Raw genomic sequence first — 24,400 nt, 5'->3', positions numbered from 1 at the left:
TCTCTCTCTCTCTCTCTCTCTCTCTCTCTCTCTGAACAGTGCTTCACAACAGGATATAAAAGCACTTCCTTTACAGTCAAACTCTGAACCGCATTGGTGACGAGTGTGGGTCACATGTGTTATTTATAGAACACGAAAGATGGGCAGGTAGAGATGGAATACTGCCTAGTGGCTATCTCCAGGTGAAATCATGGGGGCGAGCCTTCAGTATATTTTCGTTTCCAAGTACCTTTTACTACCAGGTAGATTAGAAGTATTTTTAAAACTTTTGTCACTCAGCCAGGTGTGGTGGCACACACCTGTAACCTCAGCATTTGGGAGGCAGAGGAATGAAGTTTGAGTTTGAGGCCAGACTATGTCTCAGAATAACAACTATGGTGTCACTCAAATAACAAAACAAAAACCCTCATCCTGTCTGCTGTGTGTCTCCTTTCTGTGCCAGCCATCCCTCCGCCCCAGCAGACACTTGTCTAGGCTATGTGCAGATCATAGCAGATGCCTCTGTTTTGATGTCTTGTGGGGATCTTTGGCACTGCATGCAAGCCACTGTGTGAAGTCCCACCAGACTCTGTCAGCTCACTTCCACCTCGGTCTCTGTAACCCCACAGAGCAAGTGTCTGTGTCCACATGATCCCTGTACTCCCTCTGTCCCAAGGACATCACAGCCTCTGCCCAGCAGAGAGAAACTGCCCTTGAGCAGGAAGGCAGTGAAGGCTATGAGGGATACAGAGTGCCCCTGGTTTTTCTGAATGACTTTAACTAAGGAGCCATCACGACTCCTTGAGCCGTGTTTCTGCGGTCAACAAAACCAGGATAAGACATGCCAAGTGAAACAACAGTTCTTAGGACAGCTCAGCATTGGCCAATGTTACTGAAGATAACCTAGAACCTAGTTGCTGGCCAACTTCTCAACATCAGATGTACTTCAGAGCATCCATGGGAGCCTTTTAGAAGATCCTGAGGGCCAGAATAGACAGATGCTCCCATGTGTCTACAGTCACAAAAACTGCCTTCTTTCTTCCTCTCCCTCCCAAATCTATGCCTATTGCTCAAAATGACTCCTGCAGTAGTCCTCTGATAGATCTCCCCAGAGACCCAGACAGAGTTCCCTCAGCACCCAAATTTTATTCAGAATTTACGTGGGATCTACATTCCCCACTATGTCGGTTGGAAACTGTTCTCAAAGTACTTCTGTTCGTGTTTCTGCCTGGGTGTTTTGTTTTCTATCAGATGAGGAGTAAAGATGGAGCCTCTTGGATGCTGGGACCTCCTGTAGCCCAGTGGTTCTCAACCTTCCTAAAGCTGAGACCTTTTAATACAGTTCCCCAGGCTGTGGTGACCTTCAACTATAAAGTTATTTCATTGCTACTTTATAACTATAATTTTGCTACTGTTATAAATCATAACATAAATATCTGATACATAGGATAGCTGATGTGTGATCCCCAAAGGAGTCCTGGCCCGCAGGTTCAGAAAAGCTGTTCTAGCCTCTATGCACCAGGAGATCAAAAAGCTCCTCCACAAAAGCAAAGGCTCAGCCAACACACAGACAGCACAGTCTCCATGGTGTATAGCCTGAGCCCTGAAAAGCCAGCCTTCCCAAAGAACATGGAGAAGTGTTTCCACACCATGTATGACCTACAGTTCTGAGAAGTTAGCCCTGGGAGTGGGCTAACCATCAGTTTTAACACAGCCTTCAAATGACTGGTTTATTCAAGTTAGAAGGCCTCTTTGTGAGTGGTCTCCTCAGGGCAGATGGTGAGGAAGATCTTTGGGCGTCTGTTCAAAAACATGGCCAGTGTTCCTGCTACTTTGAATCCTCACAGCTATTTGCAGAACCTTTTCTTTCTACCTTCAACAGCTGTGCCATGTTACTTCCACATGGGTCTCTTAGCCTCAGTCTGCCTTCCCAGCAGAGGTGCAAGCATGACCCAGAGCCCATCCCACAGTTAACAGAGGAGTGCAGATGTGCACACACACTTATAAATTCAGGTCTGAATATCGGGGTCATGTCCCTTTTGTCTAGTGACATTTATTGAATATTCCTCATAAGAAATTCTGCCAGAAAACTTAAGGTTTACCTCTTTAACATGTCCATTTTTAAACTTACCTCTTCCGGTTCTACGTGGGATATACTGCAAAATTTTCACTTTGTCGTTATGGCTGAGGGGCTACATTATAAATTTGCTTACAGCTTTGGGCCACTGGAAGTAAGGGAGTTGTTTGGTCATTTTAACAAAACCAGTCTTGGATTCTCTGCCAATGTTTGTAGGGCTTCCTAACTGCCCCTCCCCTTACGACTGCCATGTTTCTTTACCCTGCATCCCTCAGACAGACACAGCCTCCCATCCCTTCCGGGTAGAAATGGCTTCGAACCCCAGTAGTTCAAATGATGCATAGAGTAAGAATCAGCACAGTCCAAATCCAGAACCTGGGTTCCCCAACATTCTTCAAACAGAGCGCCTCAGTAACCTTGGCCCGAACAGCTGGATGAGGTATTTCCTGGGGAATGTGGCATTTCCCTGAAGAATTCTCTCAGGCGTAGAGTGAAGAGAGATAGCTTTTCAGATCAAGGCCCAGGCAAGGAGGTCACATTACCTGATCCTGGAGCTTTTGGAACATCAGAGGGTGTGGTTCTTCCAGAATCTTTTCACTGAGCCGAGACTGCCCCTCCACGTTGACTTGTGAAGAGGCCTTATTGGACAGGAAGGTCATGTAGATCTCCTTGGCCTTCTCCTGCATCTGGAGGAGACAGAGAAGCTGGACTATTATCCACCAGCACAGCCTTTCCTGGCCTAAAGCCAGCTCCACCCTCCAGCCGGCCCTGGAAGAGCTGCAGCTGGGAGCTATTGCAGCCTCCAGAGCCAAGCTCCCAGAGAAGGCCCACAGCAGCCTGGCCTACCCGACACCTAATAACGCATCTGAGGCCAAGAGTTCTGAGACAAAATTGCTACCCTGACCATTCAGAAACAATGAAAGTGACAATCCAGCATGACTCGGGTCACCCTGCAATCCCTCCCAATTCGAAGCACATGGAAATGTTACCCAGTCCTGAGGTGGAATGAAACTCACTGGTCAAAGCTCAAACCTAAATGAACCTCGACACTGTTAAGCTACATGAAGGAAACCAGACTCAAGAGGTTCCATATGGTATCATGCTGTTCACAAGAACGTGCAGATGCCCAGGAACAGAAAGATTTAGTGGCTGCTGGAGATGTGGGAGGAGATGTGGGGATGAGGATGAGGTGGGCAAGCACAGGGGCAGCTGAGCATCCTGGGACTTCACTCAGCTTGGGATGTGCGCACAGCCTTTTTCCAACAATGCACTGCCAATCTAGGGCTTTCACCTACACATTCTATGTGCACATGCGTCTTCTCCTAACGATGCACCTAGGGACCTAGGACCGCCGCCTGCCTTGAACTACACAAACAGCTCACTGCAAACAGTGGAATAAATGTCTCCTTCCCTTAACAACCACCAAGCATTATTCATGTTTCCATTCAATCAGACTCCAGTCATAACTAGGGACACTGGTAGGAAGCCAACCTGACCTGAACTGGTTTGGAGTGGTTGAGCAATAAGACAAACTGTGCCTTCTAAGTGAATTTTTAGAGCAAATCTCTCTATTTACCATTTATGCTATTTATGCCTATGTACCACTGAGTGTGCATATGATTCAAATTAGACACATTGTAGAAAGGGACATATGCACAGTAAAATTTCTATCTTAGACATGTCAGTTCAAATAGAGAATCACCCACAGCCTTTAGTAAACAGCCCCTCCTTCCTCAAGACCCCATCAAAGCAGCCCCAGACAACAAGCTGGGGTCCCTGAGTAAACCCTCACTTGTGTGGCCTGCTGTCAATCATTGTATGCTTTTAAGATAGGGTCTCACTCTGTAGTTCTGGCTGTCCTAGAACTCACTATACAGACCAGGCTGGCATCAAACTCACAGAGATTCACCTGTTTCTGCTTCCTGAGTGCTGGGATTAAAGGCATGTGCTATCATGCCTGGCCTCTGTTGTCCCTCTTGACAGTGTCTTTTTTTTTTTTTTTTTGAGCTGTACTATGGCTCAGCTTTTGAGTACTTTTCCTGCTTCTCTTTTTAAAAAAAAAAAAAGATTTATTTATTTATTTATTTATTTATTTATTTATGTGAGTACAACTGTCGCTGTCTTCAGACATACCAAAAGAGGGCATCAGATCCCATTACAGATGATTGTGAGCCATCGTGTAGTTGTTGGGAATTGAACCCAGGACCTCTGGAAGAGAAGTCAGTGCTCTTAACCTGTTTCCTTGCTACTTTACAGTTTTTGTGCATCTTTATTTCGATTCCTTGGCTAAGACGCTGGAAACCTCTGGAGCAGAGCCATGGTGGACATGGGGCTTCTCTTGGAGTCGTGAGAGGATCTGGGATCCAGTAAGTGGCAGTGCCTGCACAGCACTGTGAATACACTTGGCGCCATGGAGACACTCCAAACAAAGGGTTTTTATTATGTATGTTTCCCCAGGACAAATAAAGTCCCATGAAACCACACATATGTGCATGTATCGCCACCAGCACCTGCAGTGCCGTGGACATGCTAAGCCTGTTCCCTTCCCTTAACCTCTTAGTCTTTCCCCCCTGTTAATGTTGGTTTCCTGGTGAGGACCAGGGCCAGGATAGGTGACACCAGGATTGTCTGACTCTAAACTTGAGTCCTACTCTGGTCCCACAAGGCACACTGAGCTCTCTAGGATAGATGGCTTGTCAGTCTTCCAGAGGACGTTTTCTGTCAGTGTACAGTGTACAGTTTTACACAGTGAGTGTAAGTAATACAGAGAATACTCACTGTGTGCCCAAAGTCCCCAGCGCAGCCCCACTGGAAATCTTGGAGACAAGGGCTGACAAGATGTTCACTCACCTGCAATCTCATTACACTGAGGGCTGTGACATGTCCTGATGGTAGAAGCAATTAAGAACTGTGACGGGCTATGACCTTCCCTTATGGCAGAAGCCAGCTTTATTTAAAGTCTTCACAGTTGTGGTGGGCAGGGCTGCGGACTCAGCACTCTCCACCAGAACTTCTCTTGGCCCTCCCTCCCTTTTCTTGAAGAGGATGGAGTCTTCTGTGGCAGCAGAGATAGCTCCTGTGTGAACCTCAGGTCTCAGGCCCCCTCCGCCTCCACAGAGTGAGGCAACGGAGAGATGCCTTTCACATGTAGCACACAGCTGAGGTTTGTAGAGGAGATGGGGTACGTCAGGGGGCCCTAAGGAAACCCTTTTTCTCCCTGAGAGGCTCTCAGCTTCAGGGGGTGCTTGCAGAGTTTAGCTGAGGGAACACCCAGCTCCAAAAACTTCTGCTCTTATGAAAATCCCTGGAAGTTTTCAATTAGCAGTGCTTGAACATAGAAGAAAATCAGTTTGTTTCATGCCAGAGAGCAGAAGGCAAAAGACCCTATGAGGCTGAGGCCTGACTCTATCTCTGCTGATATAGGAACAGTGCCCAGAGGGGGTCAGCACTCAAAGCCCTGTGTCTGTTCTTTCTGACTACAGGAGCAATTCATTAATGTCAAACTCAAAGACATGGGAGCCTCTTAAGATAAATACGACTATTTCTGGGATAGGTCTGGGGACCATCATGAGGCCTGCCCGGAAGAGTAGTTTGGAACTTCATGTCTCTCAAAGACCCACCAGCTCCACAGAGCCATGAGCCTCTTCCCACCACCCCCATTCTGTCAGAAGGGAACATTTTTGGAAACCCACTTCCTGTTTGAAAGTTACTTCATGAAAGTAGAATTTCAGCTGGCCAGATGAGCAAACTGCATGCAACAGTCTGCAGGCCTCCTCTTCCAAGACATCCACACGCACATGAATGTTCTGCCATGCACACACGCACACACATGGCCCATGTGAATTCATGCTCTCTTGGGTGGCTCTGAAAGCAAGCAGCTTGAGACTCCATATGCGGGGGGCAGGTGGCCCGGGGGAGAGGAAGCAGGTGCCCAGGACTGCAGGTGTCCAGACCTCAGCTCTCAACTAACCTTCTCGCATCAACTGTCCTTCCCCAGCCGCTGGGAACAGGGTGCGCCCCTGTGCTGACCCAGTGGGTGCAGGAGAATGAGTGAGCAGCTGAGTTTATCTGCGCTAGGATAGGAAGTGTGATCGAAAAGGGAAACCCTGAGACAGCTGACCACAGGCCAGTCACGGGAAGGCCTGGTGTCCAGGCTGAGAACACTGAACAGAAAAGAAGAACTGCTCGCTTGAGCTATTCTGGTAGATTTTTCCAGAGTTGTGTTAACCCTGTTCTTGCCACCGTAAGAATAAGAATGAGGTGTGTGAAAGTGCTAGCATACGCATCTAGCCACAGCCCTTCCCTCCCTGAGACAGACAGATAGACATATCCGGTCTCTGCTCCTTCCAGGCACAGGTCAGGTTTGCACCAACACTGGGTAGAAAGTCAGCCTGAAACTCTGCTCCCAACCAGGGTTGGTTTAAGAGAAGTGAATTCCACCACCCAGACACCCCGTCTGCTCAGAACAGCAAAGCCATCAGTTGTCCAGAGCTCAGGAAGGTGCAGTGTGCTTTCTCCTCCCCCACTCGGCCCAAGCCGAAGCTCTGCCACCATAAAAGCTTTCCCTTCACTTCCTCGTGGCAATCAGCCTCCTCACTCCCAATTCCTACAGACAGTCCCAGGAGTAGATGGTCACTCCTCCCCCGCTCTGCTCTCCACCTTCTCAGCTGAATCCTCCAGCCTAGGCCACGCTGCCTGGGGGCTCCTGGCTACTCTGATTGCTAAGCCCTTCCAGGGGTCTCTGGCTCCAGTCCTGTGTACTGCACCAGCCCTCTTCCTTCACCCTGCTCCCTTGCCACAAGAGCCTTGTTCTCTCAAGAGTCCCAGATTCTCTCTTTCTCCTTTAGCAGGCCCTGTGCCCTCCTAGCCACCCCTAAATGTGAGTCCTGCCCTGGATGCTGTAACTACGCTCTATCATGCAGCCCAACAGTCCCCCAAGCTACTGGCTCATGAGTCAACTGACTGTTGGCAACACAGGTAGGGAGTCCCAGCGACACCAAGAGAGGGACGGTCACTTCCTGGCCAGTGCTCCTCTAGTCTGTTCTAGGAAGGTGGAGCTTCAAGTCCCTGTGACACCTCTCTATATGGCCCTGTGACACCTCTCTATATGGCCCTGTGACACCTCTCTATATGGCCCTGTGACACCTCTCTATATGGCCCTGTGACACCTCTCTATATGCCCCTGTGACACCTCTCTATATGCCCCTGTGACACCTCTCTATATGGCCCATACTCTATCTGCTGCATGCCTGACTCTGGAATACATCTCCCATCAGCCCACTCCTCTCTATCCTGTTCTCTCCCAAGAGAGAACACATGAAAACAGGACACAATCCATGTATGAACTGCATTCATATGTGTTTCACAAAGAGAATAGAACAGAGACATCAAATAAATAGAAGGCACAGGTAAGATAGCTCAGCAGGTATCGGCACTTGTTACCAAGCCTGGTGACCTGGGTTTGACCCCACCCACCCTCCCTGTGGAGGAAGGAGAGAGCCAACTTCCACAAGTTGTTCTCTGACCTCCACACTGGACTGAAATAAACGTAACTTTGAAAGTTTTAAATGATACAAGATACTTTCAGAGAACTAGCCCAGGAAAGGGAGAGTAATCAGAGTAGGAACAGAGGGGACCGTAGCAGGAGGGACAAGCCTGGGCACCCAAGCCAGCCTGGAGAAGGGGTGGAAGAGAGGTGTTTGGGAAGAGTGGGAGTCTTCATGTCCACTGAAAGAAGTCGACAGGAGAGAAGCTGTGTTCTCAGCACCCACCCCAACCCTGAGCAGCAGAGTTTCCCCAGCCTTTCCCAAGTGGTAGTGGGGTGTGTGAGCGTGTTTCTCCCAAAACTTGTCCTCTGATCTCCACACATGTACTGCAGTACCTGTACATCTGCATCTGCACACACACACACACACACTCACACGCACACTCACTCACACAAATAAAATATTTTTTATAAAATAGTTCTGTAGTTAAGAGTCTCCTGATATCCAGGTGTGGTGGTGACACATGCCTTTAATTCCAACTCTTGGGAGGTAAAGATAGGCGGATCTTTGTGAATTCAAGGTCAACCTGATCTACGAAGTGAGTTCTAGGACAGCCAGGGCTACACAGTAAGACTTTCTCACCGCCCCACACCACCACCACCACAAAAAAAAAAAGAGTGTCCCTGGCCCTTCACAGGACTGGAATCTGATCCCAGCACCCATGTTGGGTGGCTCACAAGCACTTGTAACTCAAGCTCCGGAGATCCTCTGGCCTCCATGGCTACACACACAAAGCTTAGTCACATAGACACAAATCCACATATGTAAATAAAATTAAACTGTAATCCTACACAGAAGATCGTAATACATTGTAATGCCTTTTCCAGGGATTTGACATCCTCTCTTGGCTTCCATGAGCACCAGGCATGCACATGGTGCACAAACATACATGTTGACACACACTCATACACATAAAATACATATAAATCTTTTTTAAAGCCTCCCCTCCTCCCTCTGGAAAGATGGTTCAGCAGTTAAGAGCACTGCTTGTTCTTCTAGGCCGCATTCCCATTCCCCACAGGGTGGCTGTAACTCCAGCTCCTGGGGAGATCTGATGACCTCTTCTGAACTCCACAGCCAGCAAGCATACACGTGGCTCACATGCATATGTGGACACAAAACATTCTCAGATAAAAGAAATGAGTAAATCTAATTAAATAATGTTAGCCGGGCGGTGGTGGCGCACACCTTTAATCCCAGCACTTGGGAGGCAGAGGCAGGCGGATTTCTGAGTTTGAGGCCAGCCTGGTCTACAGAGTGAGTTCCAGGACAGCCAGGGCTACACAGAGAAACCTTGTCTCAAAAAACAAACAAACAAAAACAAACAAAAAAAACAAAAAAATAATAATAATGTTAAAGACTGGATTTGCGGTTTAGCTCACTAGTAGAGTGCCTGGGCCCTCAGCTCCAAAATCAATAAATTGCTTGATTGATTGATTGACTGGGGAGGCTTCAGAGCAGTGAGAGCCCCAGGGTGGGAGTCACCGAGATGAATAAGGTTGTCAAGGTGAGGTCTACAGACCCCCAGCAAAGCCTTCCCAGACAGCAGGATGGAAGCGTGACCAGTTTGTGAACACGTCAGGCTTGGAGCCCACTAGGAAGGGACTGAAAGACCCAGCTGTAGAAAAAACACAAAACCAAGGAAAGTCCAAAAGAACACCTAAAGATAAAGATCTTTAAAAATAAATAAAAAAATAAAAGTAAGAACCAAAAGCCAAAGAGATGAAAAGGGAAGAAAGAAAAAGATTACAATTAAGAGCTCAACTCAGGGAAGAGGGGTCATCACAGGAAACACACACACACACACACACACACACACACACACACACAAACGCACGCACGCACAGCTGGTTATGGCTGCAGGCATCTGCAGGAAGGGGAATCACTTGAGGCCAAGAGTTCAAGGTTAACCTGGGCGATAGAGCAAGAGCTTGTCATAGGAAGATTGCTGGAAGTTGCTGTCTAGTCAGCTGGAGAACGGTGAGCTCCAGGTTCAGTGAGAGCCCCTGTTTCAAGGGAATGAGGTGGAGAGAGACAGACCCAGACACCTGCCTTCTCTGCTGGTCCTACATATGTGTCATGCACACCACCACCACAAGATCCTGTCTCCAGTAGAAGGAAGTCGGGAGGGACGGAGAAGGGGGCAGCTGATGCTTTATTAAAACACTGACTATGCTCCACCAGGCCTCTACCCAGAAATTCCATCCTGCTGCTCACAAAGGGAGACGCAGAGGCCTGGGACAGTGAGCACAAAGCCCAAGACCACGGCAGACTCCTAAGTTCAGTGTGGACCCTGCCACTCCGGCGGTGAAAATGGATTAGATTAAAGTTTCATACCTCAGGCTGTCGTCAGAAAGACAGCACCCACACCAGGCGGCACCTGAGTTCTGGAGGGACTGGGGGTGGAGGCAGTGTGTCTTTCCTATGTAATCCACTCACTTATAGAGCATAGACTGCTTTGAAGGAACATTTTAAACTGGTTTTAAAAGCACTTTTTAAAAAATCACCCCCAAATAGATCCAGTTATGAGATCAAGTTGTAGTGTTAAGTAAATTATACACCCCCCCAAAAAAAATCAATACCATAGACTCTCATAACTCTAAGCTTTAAAATACTATTAAAATACAAGGTCCTATCATATTTAAATGCTGGCCCAACGCTCTCTCAGAGCGGTGAACACTGGAAAGCAGTCTCTACCCCACCTTCCTGTCCAGTTCTTGATGTGGTCTGCACAAATCTGTATAAGAGGCCAAGTCCGTCTCAATGCTTGCCACATAGTAAACAGGCTCAGTGTACATGAGGTGACTGAGGAATGGGAAGACGGATGGGTGAATGAATGAATGAATGAATGAGTAAACGAACAAATGAACTCAGGGCTAGCCAAAAAATAAATACCTTGTTGGAGCTTTCTCTATTCTTTTTGTAAGATTCATTTTTATTTTCATTACCTATATCTGTATGAGGGTATGTGTCCACAGAGGCCAGAGGTTTCATATCCCCTATAACTAGGTCGTGAGCCACCTGACAAGGGTGCCGAAAACGAAATTTAAGGCCTTTGGAAGAGCACACGAGGCTTTGACCTGCTGAGCCAGCTCTCCAGCCTGTCTCTGTGGTTTTATAAGGCATAAATGTCGAATTACCCTAAAAGCTACAAATACCTCACATGATAACTCATAGGGAAAAGGCACATGAGAGAAAGGTTTTAAAACCACAGAGAAATGGAATGTGCTGAGTACTGACAAAAGGAAGGTATAAGAAACAAGAGATTCTGAGGACAGAAGGCAGGAAGTGTCATTTTCCCTGTTTGCCAAAGTCCCCAGCATTCGTTCAATACAAGCAGTGTTAGACCTTTCTAAGCCATGGCCCTGCTTTGCCCAATAGTCTGCAGAGTTGCACGACCACAGTGGAAGACGATCAAGACTCAGGGCTGCTCTACCCTTTGGGGCTTCCAAGAATGAAATCCCCAGCAGGTTAGAATGTATTCCTATCTTTCAGGCCCATTGTCATGTCCAGGGTTTCAGAAGGTGAGAGTGCAGCCTAACTGGAGGGCACACCATCATCCCTCAGAAGGAAAGAAACAAACTGTGTGCCTGGCACGGATCTAGATGTTTGGATACTATGGAGAGGAAGAAAGACAATGATGCCTGAACTCATGGGCATAGGAGACAGAAAGACAAACTACAGAAGATGGAGAAGAATGTTATATAAGATGCCCAGTGAATGTGAGGTGTTCACCGAGGAGAGGCTCGGAGGTAAAGCCATCACCACACAGTGAGCACCAGAATCTGGATCCCTAGGACCAGGGATCTATGTGGCTTTACCTTCCAATTTCAGCCTGGGAAAGAGAAGAGAGTCCAAGCTGGCTAGTGAGACTAGCCATATGGATAAGCTCTGGGTTTGATTGAGAGACCCTGTCTCAGTGACTAAAGTGGAAGAGTGATGGAGGATATCTGTACATCGGTCTCAGGCCTCCACATGCATGTTCAGACATGTATATGATGAGCACTTTCACACATGTACTCACACACATGCAAAAAAAACAAGCACACATGTACAACACAGGCTCACACACACATGTGTGCGCTTGTGCATGCACAAGCACAGACGTGCACACAGCAGGGGAAAAAAAAGAAAACAAATCGACCAGTTGTCCTTAAACTAGCTGAGGTTTGAAAGCCTGATTTGCATCAGGCTCACAGCTGCCTCAATTGACTGCAGAGAGAGATAAAGCCTCCCACGCTCCCTTTGGGACAGATGTGGTAAGTTTGATTGTGAAATTCAGTTAGGTGCCTTCTGCCGGGCCTGCCTCCTCCTCCACTTCTGGAAACTAGTAACTTAGAGCTGACTGCCTACTTTTACCTTCCCAGCAGCTGGCCCCAGTTGAGCCTGTGGGCCCAGAGGTTGGCTCTGCATGTTTATGTAACTAACATGCAGTAGCCTAACATTGGCTCCCGCTGACATCGCAAATCACACCCCTGCATCCATGCATGGTAGCAGTGTAAAAGCTTGATGCTGTGACCCAGACCAAGACCCAGACATGCCGGTATCACCAATGACTCCACCCTCCCCAACAGCATTGTGTTGGCTGGTTTTATGTCAACTTGACAGAAGCTAGAATCATCTGAGAGGAGGAGTCTTCTATTGATAAAATGTTTCCATAAGATTAAGCTGCAGACAGCCTTAGTTTTCTTAATTAATGACTGATGTAGGAAGGACCAGCCCATTTATTATGGGTGCTGCAACTCCTGTGCTGGTGGTCCTGGTTACTATAAAAACGTGGGACTCAGAAGGCCATGATGAGCAACCCAGTAAGTGACACTCCTTCACGGCCTCTGCATCAGCTTCTGTTTCCAGGTTCCTGCCCTGTTTGAGTTCCTGTCTTGACTTCCTTCAAGAGTAGATTGTGATGTGGAAGTACCAACCAAATAAAGCTTTTCCTGTCCAAGTTGCTTTTGTTTCATGACAGCTGTAGTAACCCCTAACTAGCACAGAAATTGGTTCCAGGAGTGAAGTATCCCTATGACATACCTGACCATGTCGTTCTGAGAAGGATTGTAGAAAGCCTTTGGAACTTTGTGTAGAGGGAATCTTTTGTACAATGTGTGGAAGCTCCACCTGCCCATAAAGGGCTGTTGGCCTATGAGCTTAGACAGGAAATAGGAACGTTGAAGCTCCAATATAGAGAGAGGATTTCTGGGAGAGAGTCAGAGGCACAGGGGAGTCTTCCTAAAACGTGATAGAGCCACTTTTGTGAACCTGAGGGGAGGTAACCCCCACATGGCAGGACTTAGACTGGAGTAAACAGGATACCTGATTACAAGCTAGTTGAGGAACAAGCCCCAGCTTTTGGCCTAGGCAATTATTCATAATTCAATCTCAGAGTCATTATTTCATGAACTTGGGTGTGGGTGGCAAAGCCCGAGGTTACAACTTTGGGCTATAAAAGCCAGAGTGTTCAAAGCTTGGTGAACTGGTCTGTCGGAGCTTGGAAGATAAGCTCACTGAGAAAAACTCCTAAGACGGAGGTCTAGGTTGTGATGTTCCAAAGGAGAGGTTGAGGCAAGCATCTCTGTTCCTTAGACAGAGTAGAGAATCAATGCAGCATTCGTTACACTGCTCACTCTGTTCCAGACTTAAAGACACAAGCCTTCCAGATGCCCTGGGATAGGTGTTGGGCATGGGGGTGAAGAGAGGGGCTGCTGATTCTAGATCTCCACAGGATGTAACAGGGCAGTGCCACCCAATACTACATCTGTCACACAGAACATTAAGGTCCTATAGGGACCTTAAAGGGCCAGGGTTCAAGTTCCCCCCCCCCCCCGCCATGGCACACATATTCCCAGATTTGGCCACACCTATCCTTAGCATCAAACACTTCCCAGTGGCTCACTGGCAAGCAGGACCCTCTCACCCTGCTCTTTGCTCTTCCCAAGCTGTGTTGCTACTTCTAGAATCACTGCTTCCCAAGAGCCATTACAGGTTTCAGGCTACAGCTCACTTCCCAGTAGACCTGAGTGACCTCTACTGCCTGAGTGTTCTCAGGCTTCACACTTCCGTGTCTACACACTTCTGTGTCTACATGCATCACACTTGCAGAGCTTTGTACTCCAAAGAAGCTCATCTAGTTTGTCTGTGAGGTGGGTGTCTCCGGGGCTTTTCACAATCCTTGGCACCCTGCATGGACTGGGCACTCCAGGGGCACAGCCACAGGGTAGGTGCGGTGCTGGAAGATGGCTGGGTGCCTCCAGCACTGTTTAAGCTCAGCTCTGCCCAGGACCTCTACTTCCTGTCTGAGCCACAAGGATAGATTTGTTCTCTTGTGAGTCGTCCCCACCCCTGACCTTCAAAGAACAAGGCAGACGAAGGACGTCTGCATGACCACCTGACTCTGAGCTAGACATTGATGGCGTGACGCTGGTCACACCAGGTGCTCAAGGCCAGAATGTAGTGGAGGTTCTCCCAGGCCTGTCTTCAGTGCTGGGGACAGAGGAGAACAGTGTATGCTCCTTCCCAGGGGACCTTACCCCCGAATCCTACCTTCCCAATGCTGGTACAACTTTCCACTCTTCCCCCACTAAGTCCCTTCCCATTCAAGGTACCCTGGGCAGAAAATGGCAGACAGACACAATCATCCCTAGAAGAACTGGGCCATCCTTGGAGACTCAAGCCAGAGAAACCCATCTCAGAACCACTTCTTACCCAATCCTAAGAGGAAGGCCACAGGCTGCTCCATCCTAGAGAGAGCGCCTTGAAAGAGAGCAGCAAGGTGCACTTTCCAGGTTGTTGTCTGCAAATATTTAATGGCTGCTGGCCCCGAAGATTCCAGCTTTTAGCGACAGAACCTCCAAACCTGGCAGCCAGCAAGCAACATATGCATGGGGAGATGCTCTGTTTGGAGGCAAGTATGGTGGTTTGAATAAGAATGGCCTCCATAAGCTCATTTGTTTGAATGCCTAGTCCCCAGTTGGTGGAACTGTTTGGGAAGGATTAGGAGGTGTGGTCTATTATGGGTTTCAAAAGCCCATGCCAGGACTAGCCTCAAATCTACTCATGGTATTCTCTCTGTCTCTCTGTCTGTCTCTGTGTCTCTGTCTGTCTCTGTCTCTCTGTCTGTCTCTCTGTGTGTGTGTGTGTGTGTGTATGTGATCCAGCTCTGTGTCTGCCATCATGCTCCCTGACATGATGATCATATACTAACCCTCTGAAACTGTAAGCAAGCCCCCATTAAATGCTTTTCTTCTTTTATAAGTTGCCTTGATCACAGTGTCTCTTCAGAGCAATAGAACAGTAACTAAGACAGAAAGGTTATAAACTAAAATCAGTTCCAATATTGACAAATTATATGGCATCACTTTAGAATTACAGGCACAGGCCCGCAATCCCAGCTACTCAGATTCAGTGGCCTGTCAGGAGTGAATTCAAGGCCAACCTGGACAATGAGTGAGACAGTGCAGTAAGGGCTAGGCACAAGCCTCAATAGTAAGGTGCTTGCCTGACATGGACCATACCCTAGATTGAATCCCAAGCACTAAAAGGAATAAAAGAAGAATCCAAATGTCTAATGGGAGAAGGTTTTATAGGAAGAGAGGTCCCCCAGGTCCTGGGGACAGAAGTACAAGGATAGCAAAGCTGAGGCCTAGCGCCCTCCTGGAAGTGAGCTGAAGACAGATGCTATGCACAGGAAGCCTAGCCCGCGGGGCCCTCTGTGAGCAGTGCAGGCGCTGGAAGCAGGACAGGCTATCCTCTGCTCAACCCCTTCCCCTCACTTCCAACAGCCTTGGCCAGAATTCACACTCGTTCACAGGACTAATGGCCTTGGAATGACAGGGAGTTAACATCAGAAACCCACCCAGCTCATGTGTCTCACATCCCCCCTTCACTGGCTGCATGGAAACTAATGCCCACCTCTGACAAAAGACAAACACCTTCTGGGAGGAGTTACAAACTCTTACATAGAACGCCTGTCATACTGGGGTTCGCAGACTCTCTGACTGGCAGTCATGGCCACACATACCACACTTACATCTGCTAATCGCATGGCTCACACCTGACAACACCAGTGTCACGCAGAGGAGACACCGCCATGACTTATTTATGAAGAAAACAGTCCACACAATGACAAACTATAAATGAAAAATGTTTTACATTTGTTCTGAATATTGGCCTGCTTTAGAAATGGCTAACTTGCTCTCTTTTTAAAAAAATATTAATATTTGGCCAACACAAGGTACCCATTGAAAAATTTAAATCTTCCCTTGAGTCTGGTGTAAGTGAGAATGATCTGAGCACTTCCCAAATCTAGGTGACAGGTGTCTGAGGTGGAGTAATGAGAGGAAAAATCCATTAGGAAAGCAGAAGGCAGAGAGGTACCTGCTTCCTGTCCTCCATTTTCTTGAAATCTTCACATGCCAACCAAAACAAGACATTTTCTTCACTGAATTCCTTCTTTAGAAACTCCTATAGATAAAAATGGGGAGAAAGAACCATATAGTGTTCAACACTGAGAAAAAGATGCGTTTCCTTTAGAAGATGACTTGGCAAAAGTGGACCGAGGAGCCTGGATTAATCAGCCCTTGAAAAAACTCCACCCGGAAAAACAGAGAACATGTTTAATGTTGAAGCAAGTATTTCTTACGCATTTAACCTTAATGGTTTTGACATTGCAAGGCACAATAAAAATGAGGCGGGAATCTACTCGCATTTCTGAGGCGACAATAAATTACCAAAAAGTAAATTAAAGTGGAAGATATATCAGCCCCTTCCAGACACTGTTTAAACAAAGTACATTCCTCCAAAGCCAGGCCCTTTTTTTTTAAACAAAAGAAAAGAAAACATATTAAGCCTGTCCAAATCACAGTGATGGAGACCATTTTAAGTTGGAGGTGTGCTCTCCTGGGACTGCTGGTTGAGGAGTCAGCACGTGGTCAGCTCTCCGGCCGTTCAAACCTCACTGGCCTCTAAACAGTGCTCACAGCTCTGCCTCCCATGGGGCTCCATGGGGACCAGCAGCACCTTGCCCCATCACTTAAAAAGCCAAGGTGCAGGGTCAGGATTGAGACTCATGTGTGACTGCCGTGAGGAGCAGCAGTTATGCTGGCAGGAAAGCCATTTCTTGGTGGCATTAGCTCTTTCCTGCCCATCAGCCCTCCTTTGGAAGATTCCTTCCCCAGCTTCACTTACCATCCAACCTCTCTCACCAGTGATGCCTCCAGAGAGGGTCTGAGACTGGAAAGAACAAACCTTTACCTCAAAGACCCAGATCATCCTTGCCAGTCCTGAAAACCCTTCCTCTGGATCCCATTTGGGTAGAGCATCCTCCCTCATCATCCCAATCTCCTCCCCACTATCTATAGGAAAACCAGAGACAGGCTCCATGTCCCTTAGTGGGAGTCCAAGGTGGCCATGACCAATGAACAGTTCTTAGTCTGTAGCTAGGACAGTCAGTATCAAACACCGTCCTGGTCCCCACACCCCTACCCCCCATCACACACATGTCAAAGCTTTTCCTATTGCATCTACCCTAATGAACAATGAAAAGGCGAACCCTAAATCTCTTCACGCCTTCTGGATCTTCCAGAAGATTCTCCAAAGAGGACGCCCACTTGGCTGTGCTCTTGAGGCTCTGGTGGCTGCTGCTTGAGCTCCCATCGCTGTCATGGAGATCTGCAAAACACAGTTCAGACAAGTGTCACCACTGAAAGATTCTGTCCCATGCAGTCAGTGCTTATGAGGAAATTACTGTAACTCTGCACGGTAAGGTCACCACCACCGTCGGCACCAAACCAACATGTACCCAGTCTACCGAAGTGGGAGTCACTATTCCCTCCACTATTCAGACAAAAGAAACCCAAAGACCAAATAACAAACAACAAACAAAACAACAGAGTGACTTGCCATTTCTATTATGTCCCAGCTTGTCCCTTGGCCCTTAAGTCTCTCTGCAGCCTACCTCCCATCGACCCCTGCCTGACTCAGCATCGACTCTTCCCCCTGCCCTTTTGCACTGGTGACTCCATGGATCTGAAAGCCCCTATAGAACAGCATCTTCAATCTGTGTGCCACATAAGGAAGAGTGTGAAGCAGGGCCGGGGTGATGGCAATCACACCAAAAGTAGGAAAGATACTCAAACATGGAGATAAATGTCTTCGTGTGATACAATTAACGTACAAAGACTCCATAACGGGGCTAGGGGTATGTGTGTGGGGGGGGGGGGAGGAATGCTTGTCTAGCATGTGCTGAGCCCTGGGTTCTATCTTGAGTTCTATGATAAAGCTCATGACAAACAAACACCAGCATTTTAAATAAAGCATCAGTGGTCTCCATCTTCACTCTCATTTGGACCTCCAGTGTGGTTTGCCAACACAGTTACTTATCCAGTTTTTATCTGAACCTCTGTAGTTTGGTTTATAGATTTTTTTTTTGCTTTTAAACATGTCGTATCCTTTAAAATATAGCCAGGGATGTGTCTCCATTGGGAGAGTGCTTGTCTAGTAACACAAAGCCCTGGGTTCCAGCCTCAGAACTGCACAAAAGCAGCCATGGTAGCACCTGTCTGAGATCCTAGCACTTGAGAGGTAAGAGATCAGGAGTTCAGTCAACCTTGGCTACACAGGAAGTTCAAAATCAGCTTGAGAAACATGCGATCCTGCCTATGGATGGATGGATAGATGGATGGATGGATGGATGATGGATGGTGACGGAGTTAAATGTCACTGACTTGATGCTACACAGAGTGAATGGGTGACTGCTCGTGACATCTTATATAACAGGCTTGATACTTAAAATCGTCTTTACCAAAAAGGGGGGAGGACAGCGGGACTTGCAATATCATGACTGGTATGTCACTTTGGTTGAATCCAAGTTCAAAACCAACTTGACTTGTTTGGGCTACAAGATATTGAGTAAAATCTATGTGCACACCTGAGGAAAATCCTCTGAGCTGGGGGCGGTTATCTAAGCATTCAAGATAGAAGTACAAACTATGCATTTCTCCACAGAAGGTAGGAGGATGTTGCATCTTTCCAGCACAAAGAAATAAGAAGACTCTGAAGCGGTATATATGACAACTACCCTGACCTAATCCTTATATAATATATACTTAAATGTCCCCACCGTATCTAACACATATGTATAATTATCATGTGTCCATCAGGGGACACAATAAGTGGTTCATCCGAGAGCTGACAGCACACTGAGTCTCTTTCCTCTTTTCCACAAAGAATGCCCCACCAAGGGAACCATATTGACAGCTAGTACCTTTTTCCACAATTGACTTTTCTCGTCCCAAACACTAAAGACAAAGTTCTATTTATAAAATTGAATCTAGGAAAAAAATTAAGAGACCAAAAATCATTTTTTAAAGCATGATTGGAAAAAAAAACATTATATTAATCACTGAAAACAACTAGGAAACCATAAAAGTGAAACATTCTTTTAAGGAAAATTTGTATCAAAATATACCAGACTCGCACCGAGGAGCTGGCTTGGTTGGTAAAGTACCTTCTGTACAGGCATGGGGACCCAAGTTTGATTCCCAGCACCCAAGTGTGAGCCTAGCTGAACTAGTAAGCCTTGGGCCACTGAGAAGCCCCATCTCCAAAAACAGCAGATAGCTACTAAGGAACACCCCTTAAAGCTGTCGGATGGCTTCAACACATGTGCACACACACTTACAAGCACACCTGTGCACTTGGGCACACACGCACACACACACAGGCGGTTGGGAGGGAGAGAATAATAGACTTAATAGTTGCCAGTTGATGTCCTTTTGGGGACAAAACAACACATCCTAACCTTGATTTTGTTTGTTTTGAGTGTTTTTTTTGTTCTTTTGTTCTTGTTTTGTTTTGGTTTTGTTTTTTTTTTTTTGAGAGAGAAGGGTCTTACTATGTATCCTATGCTGGCTTAGAACTCATAAACTCACAATCTTCCTTCTTAGTCTTTCCAGGGCTGGAACTGCCTCTCTGAACCACCACATCCAGATTGACACCTTAACCTCTTATTCTTCTGGGGTCCTTTTCCTGCACCTCTATAAAACAGAACCACATCAGAAACCTAGGAACTGCACATCGGTGCTCACCAGTGACATAATATATGTGAGAGAATTTGTGGGGTGCCATTCCTCTTGGCAAAGCAAGCTCCCTAGAACAACTGACTACCTGACCCTGCTGGCCTTCCAAAGTGACACTCCAGCTCGTGGGTAAGAAATGAGTTCCTGGCCCCTTATCTACCACAGAATATCTATCCCTGGACACAGAGCTTCTCCACAAATACCAGGTTTTTAAAATCATTACAAGAGGCTCCTTCCAGCAAGCATCCCTCCAACTTACCTCTGTCCTCCGCGTCGAGAACACAGTTTGACCATTTACTCCACTGCCCCAGCACATCCTCTTAAGCAAATAAACACCAGGGCACAAGCACTCTGTTCTGGGAGCCTCAGGCAGCCACGAGCTCCCTTCCACGTTTTCAGCCTTAGTCTGAAAGGACGTTGAAATTCTTGGCACTCTTAAATAATCAACCATACCACGCCAGGGTTTCACTGCCCTGCTCTCTGGCAAATAAATGCACATGGCGGGTTGCACTCAGGCAGCTGAGAGCTGGCTCCACTGCTGGGGACATGCACACCACCCCCTTGACTACTAATCTGTGGATTAACTTTCTGTGGCAGCTGTCAATTGAACAAGCAGTGAGCTGGCCCCTTTGGTACCTGAGGTCCATTCTTAGCACCCACACACAAAGCCAGGAGCAGCAGTACCTATGTAATCCCAGTGCTGAAAAGGCAGAGGCAGGAGGATTCCTGGGGCTCACTGACAAGGTAGTCAAACCAAATCACAGAATCCCAGGTTCAGTGAGAAAGCATGTTCCAAATTAACAAGGTGGACATGACTGAGGAAGACGCCTGACAGCAATGTCTAGCTTCCACATGTGTTATGCTCATGCACATACATGTGCGTACACACACACACACACACACACAAAGTTACACAATTCCAGATTTACTATCTAGACTGCCTCTTTAGACTGGAAAGCAAAAGTCCAAGAAAATGACTTATCCTGGGTGACATGCCTAAGGAATTGCTACATGGAACCAGTAAAACCTACTTGTCCCATCAGGATTGCCTCCACGGGACTCCAGGGTCCTTGGAACACAGAAAATGGTAGTCCCTCACGGATATATTCCAGGGCTCCCATCTCCCTTTCATCAGAAAATACAAACGATATTGTGTGATTCAGGGGAGGGATTCGCAAAATCTTTGGTTACTGGTGTTTTGACTTTGGAGCTCTTAAGTGTGTGTTTTATTATGAGTGTGTGTGTGTGTGTGTGTGTGTGTGTGTGTGTTGATGAGTGCCTGAGGAGGCCAGAAGAGGAGGGCATCAGAGCTGGGTTTCCAGGTAGGTGTGAGCTGCAGGACCAGCTAGCTGAGAACCAAACTCCAAGTCTCCAGGGACCACCGGTATGCACTCTTAGCTGATGAGCTGGGTTTGGGACTTCAGTTCTCCTGATTAAAGCCTTCCCTTTTGGCCGTTTCTACCACTGTAAGTTTCCCACAGGATTCTCCTGCTGGCTCCTGTCATGTGTTTTCTCTTTCCTTGGATATTGGTTTGGATCTTTTCCAAGACTTCAGATTGACTTTAAGGGTTTTTGTTGTTTGTTTTTCAATACTGGGTATTGACTGCAGGACCCCCTGCACATGCTAGGCAAGAGCTCTACCACTGTGTTCCTGTCTGCCACTTCCTCCTCTCCCTCCTCTCCCCTTCTTCATTCTGAAAATTAAGACTTTTGTTGTTGTTGTTCTGTTTGTTTGTTTGTTTGTTTGTTTGTTTGAGACAGGGTTTCTCTGTGTAGCCCTTGGCTGTCCTGGAACTCACTCTGTAAACCAGACTAGCCTCGAACTCAGAAATCCGCCTGCCTCTGCCTCCCAAGTGCTGAGATTAAAGGCGTGCACCACCACCGCCCGGCCTGTTGTTGTTGTTCTTACAACAAACAGATCTTCCTGGAGCAACATCTGCAAACACAATTCACTTAATGGCATCTATATTTTGTCTGTTTTTTTTATTTCTATAACAACATACCTGAGGCAAGCTACTTTATAAAGCAAGAGGTTTGTTTTGGCTCATTGATTCAGCTCCCAAAGACCACAACTCTAAACAATATATCTAAAAAATAAAAAATAAAAAATAAAAAAAATGTTTCTTCCACACTTCTAATACCTCACAATGGAAACTGCATTTCAACACAGGGGTTTTGAGACACAGTCAACCTCACCCAGGTCGCAGCCAGCGGTCACCTTCAGGCTCCCATGAAATGGCTCATCAGTCGGCTCCGTCTGGCATGGCCCTACAAGTCGCCCTGAATTCAGAGCACATCTGTGACTCAGTGTCTCCCGCTCAGAAAACATAATCTATTCCTTGATATAGATTAAGGGATTTACACTATCTCAGTTCACTTTAAACATGATATTTTGCCTAGAAACATGCAAGAGAAAGAATAACTTTTATCAATAGCAAGCAAGCTTACTTCTAAAGTTAAAAACATGGTAGCACACATCCGTAATCTCATCCATGGAGGCAATATCAAGAGGATACTGAGAGTTCAAGGCCAGGCCAATCCACATGGGGAGCTTCTGACCAGCCAGGCCTATATATGGGGAGATCCTCTGAAAATGCTACCATAGTTAGTACTAATAATGACAATAAAAACTTTTATAAAAAACACCAAGATTTCACAACTGCCCAAACCTTACCCAAGAGTCTCCTAAATTCAGGTATTTTCTCACTCTTGTGCATAGGTATGTGTGTGTGCATACACATGTGCATGTATAGGCCAGAGGTCAATTCCCGAGGTCTTTTCAGCCACTCTCCACCTTGGTTTTGTAGTCTGAGTTTCTCACTTTTATCCAGAACTGGCTGGTTCTGCCAGGCTGGCTGGCCCTGAGCCCCAGGGATCCTCTTGTCCTGGCCTCTCTAGCACTGGGACAACAATCATAAAGTAAAATGGCTTCTTCTACCTGAGCCTAGCTGGGGATCAGACTCAGGCCCTCTCACATCCAGGGCAAGCACTTCACTGCCTGAGCCAGCTCCCCAGCCTGCTCATCCGTTTTCATCGGCAACTTTCCATTTTTTGGTGAATAGACAAGAAAGCTGGCTCAAAATGCCCAGGTGGGAAAAAAATATACTGAACATGTTTTCTAGGAGCTTTAAGATTTCTCGGGCTATAAGAAGCAATTTAGAGTGATATTAGTTTGTCTCAATTTTGTCTGCTTATATTTTGCTTTTTTATTTCAACTCTGAAACGCTATGACGAAGAAACAGGGTTCTACCGTTGCTCGGCTATTTCTTGCTTTGTTTTACTTTGCTTTGTTTTCCAATTGACTTCTAGCTCTTCAAAAAATTCCTTTCTCATGGCCGGGCCTAATTTTTCAGTAAATCATCTTTAACTGATGATAAAACTATTTACGACTTGTTCTCTGGGTGTGAGGTTGTGCACCACACTTTCCTGTGGGTTGAAAGCACTCTCGTGTGACATTTATAACGTCCCTGTTTTCCAGGTGAGGAAGCCGAGATGTGAGAGAGACACACAAAGAAAGGAAATCTCGATCTGAGGCCGGTGGTCTGGCACCAGGGGACCTGTTCTTTCTCACAAGGATCCATTGCTGCTTAATTTTGATTTCTGCTCATCTTTACAGTGAGCGGTCAGAAAGGAGCAGCTGTGAAGAGGCTAACAACTGCAGGTCATGGCTGTGCACACCTTTAGTCCCAGCACTTTCGGGGCAGATGCAGGCACATCTCTGAGTTCGAGGCCAGCCTAGTCTACACAGAGAGAGTTACATGGTAAGATCCTGGAGAAAGGGAGGGAAGGGGTAGGAACGGGGTGAAGGAACACAAGACTGACCAATAACAATTACACTGTTACAGTGGGTAAAGACAGAAACTGGGGGGTGAACTCCGCACTGGGGAAGTTAGAGTAGGAGTCCTGTAAGACTGAACTGGGAGCATCTAGCACACAGACAATGTGCAGACAGTTTCATTTCCATCTGTGCTGTTCTGTGTGGTTTCTGACTTCAGCTAAAGCCTGTCTTCGAAGATGCGTGTAGCATTGCCGTACAGATGCGTGTAGCATTGCCGTACAGATGGCTGGAGCATTGCCGTACAAATGACTGGAGCATTGCCGTACAGATGCCTGGAGCCTTTTGCTTGTGATCCATTTCGTAATACATTATTTATATTAGCTATGATGTCACAGCTAATCGAGACTTTCTCCAGACAGGAATTCCCTAGAAATCCACACTCAAAAGGCATCTGGGGCAGTCATCAGACCTGAATGCTTGCAGCTTAGATTCCTGCTGTGACTCTGTAGGGAGAGCCGTGTAAGGACCCTGCGTAGTAGACCATTTCCCCAATCCAAATAATATTTTAATAAGCTCTCAACATCCAACTTCCTCAATAGCAGAGGCAACGTACATTCTCACAGGCTCTACTCTAAGTACCCATAAATCCATAGCACATTGACGGAGACAAAGGAGACATTCATATGCAGGAAAAGGCAGAGATGTTAGCCCCAAATTCCAAAGCAGTTAGACAGAACACCCCACCTTCCTTTCAAACCCTCTCCTTCGAGCCTTGTGTAATCCAGTATTGTATTGTCTGTAATCCAGTATTTAGAAGAGTAAGAGGTAGGAGGATCAGACCAGCCTCTGCTACATAACAGAGTCCTGAGACCAATGTGAGCTCCATAAGACCCTGGCCCATAAAAGAAAGAAAGAAAGAAAGAAAGAAAGAAAGAAAGAAAGAAAGAAA

At 46.8% G+C, this 24,400-nt stretch overlaps 1 protein-coding gene across 2 annotated transcripts in view; it reads right to left on the bottom strand.

Moving 5' to 3' along the window:
• Rgs10 (regulator of G protein signaling 10) overlaps positions 1-24,400 on the bottom strand; it is a 40,803-nt gene that overhangs the window by 9,917 nt on the left and 6,486 nt on the right. For both annotated transcript variants that reach the window (XM_028769448.1, XM_028769449.1), the window contains exons 2-4: positions 17,147-17,265; positions 15,973-16,059; positions 2,599-2,742 (exon numbers count right to left, since the gene is read on the bottom strand). In XM_028769448.1, coding sequence (XP_028625281.1) covers positions 2,599-2,742; positions 15,973-16,059; positions 17,147-17,265 — 350 coding nt within the window. The remainder of the gene's footprint in view (positions 1-2,598; positions 2,743-15,972; positions 16,060-17,146; positions 17,266-24,400) is intronic.

This window comes from Grammomys surdaster, unplaced genomic scaffold, assembly GCF_004785775.1.
Source record: "Grammomys surdaster isolate TR1022 unplaced genomic scaffold, NIH_TR_1.0 192, whole genome shotgun sequence".
Lineage (NCBI taxonomy): Eukaryota > Metazoa > Chordata > Mammalia > Rodentia > Muridae > Grammomys > Grammomys surdaster.
This window is presented reverse-complemented; position numbering and strand designations above follow the sequence as displayed.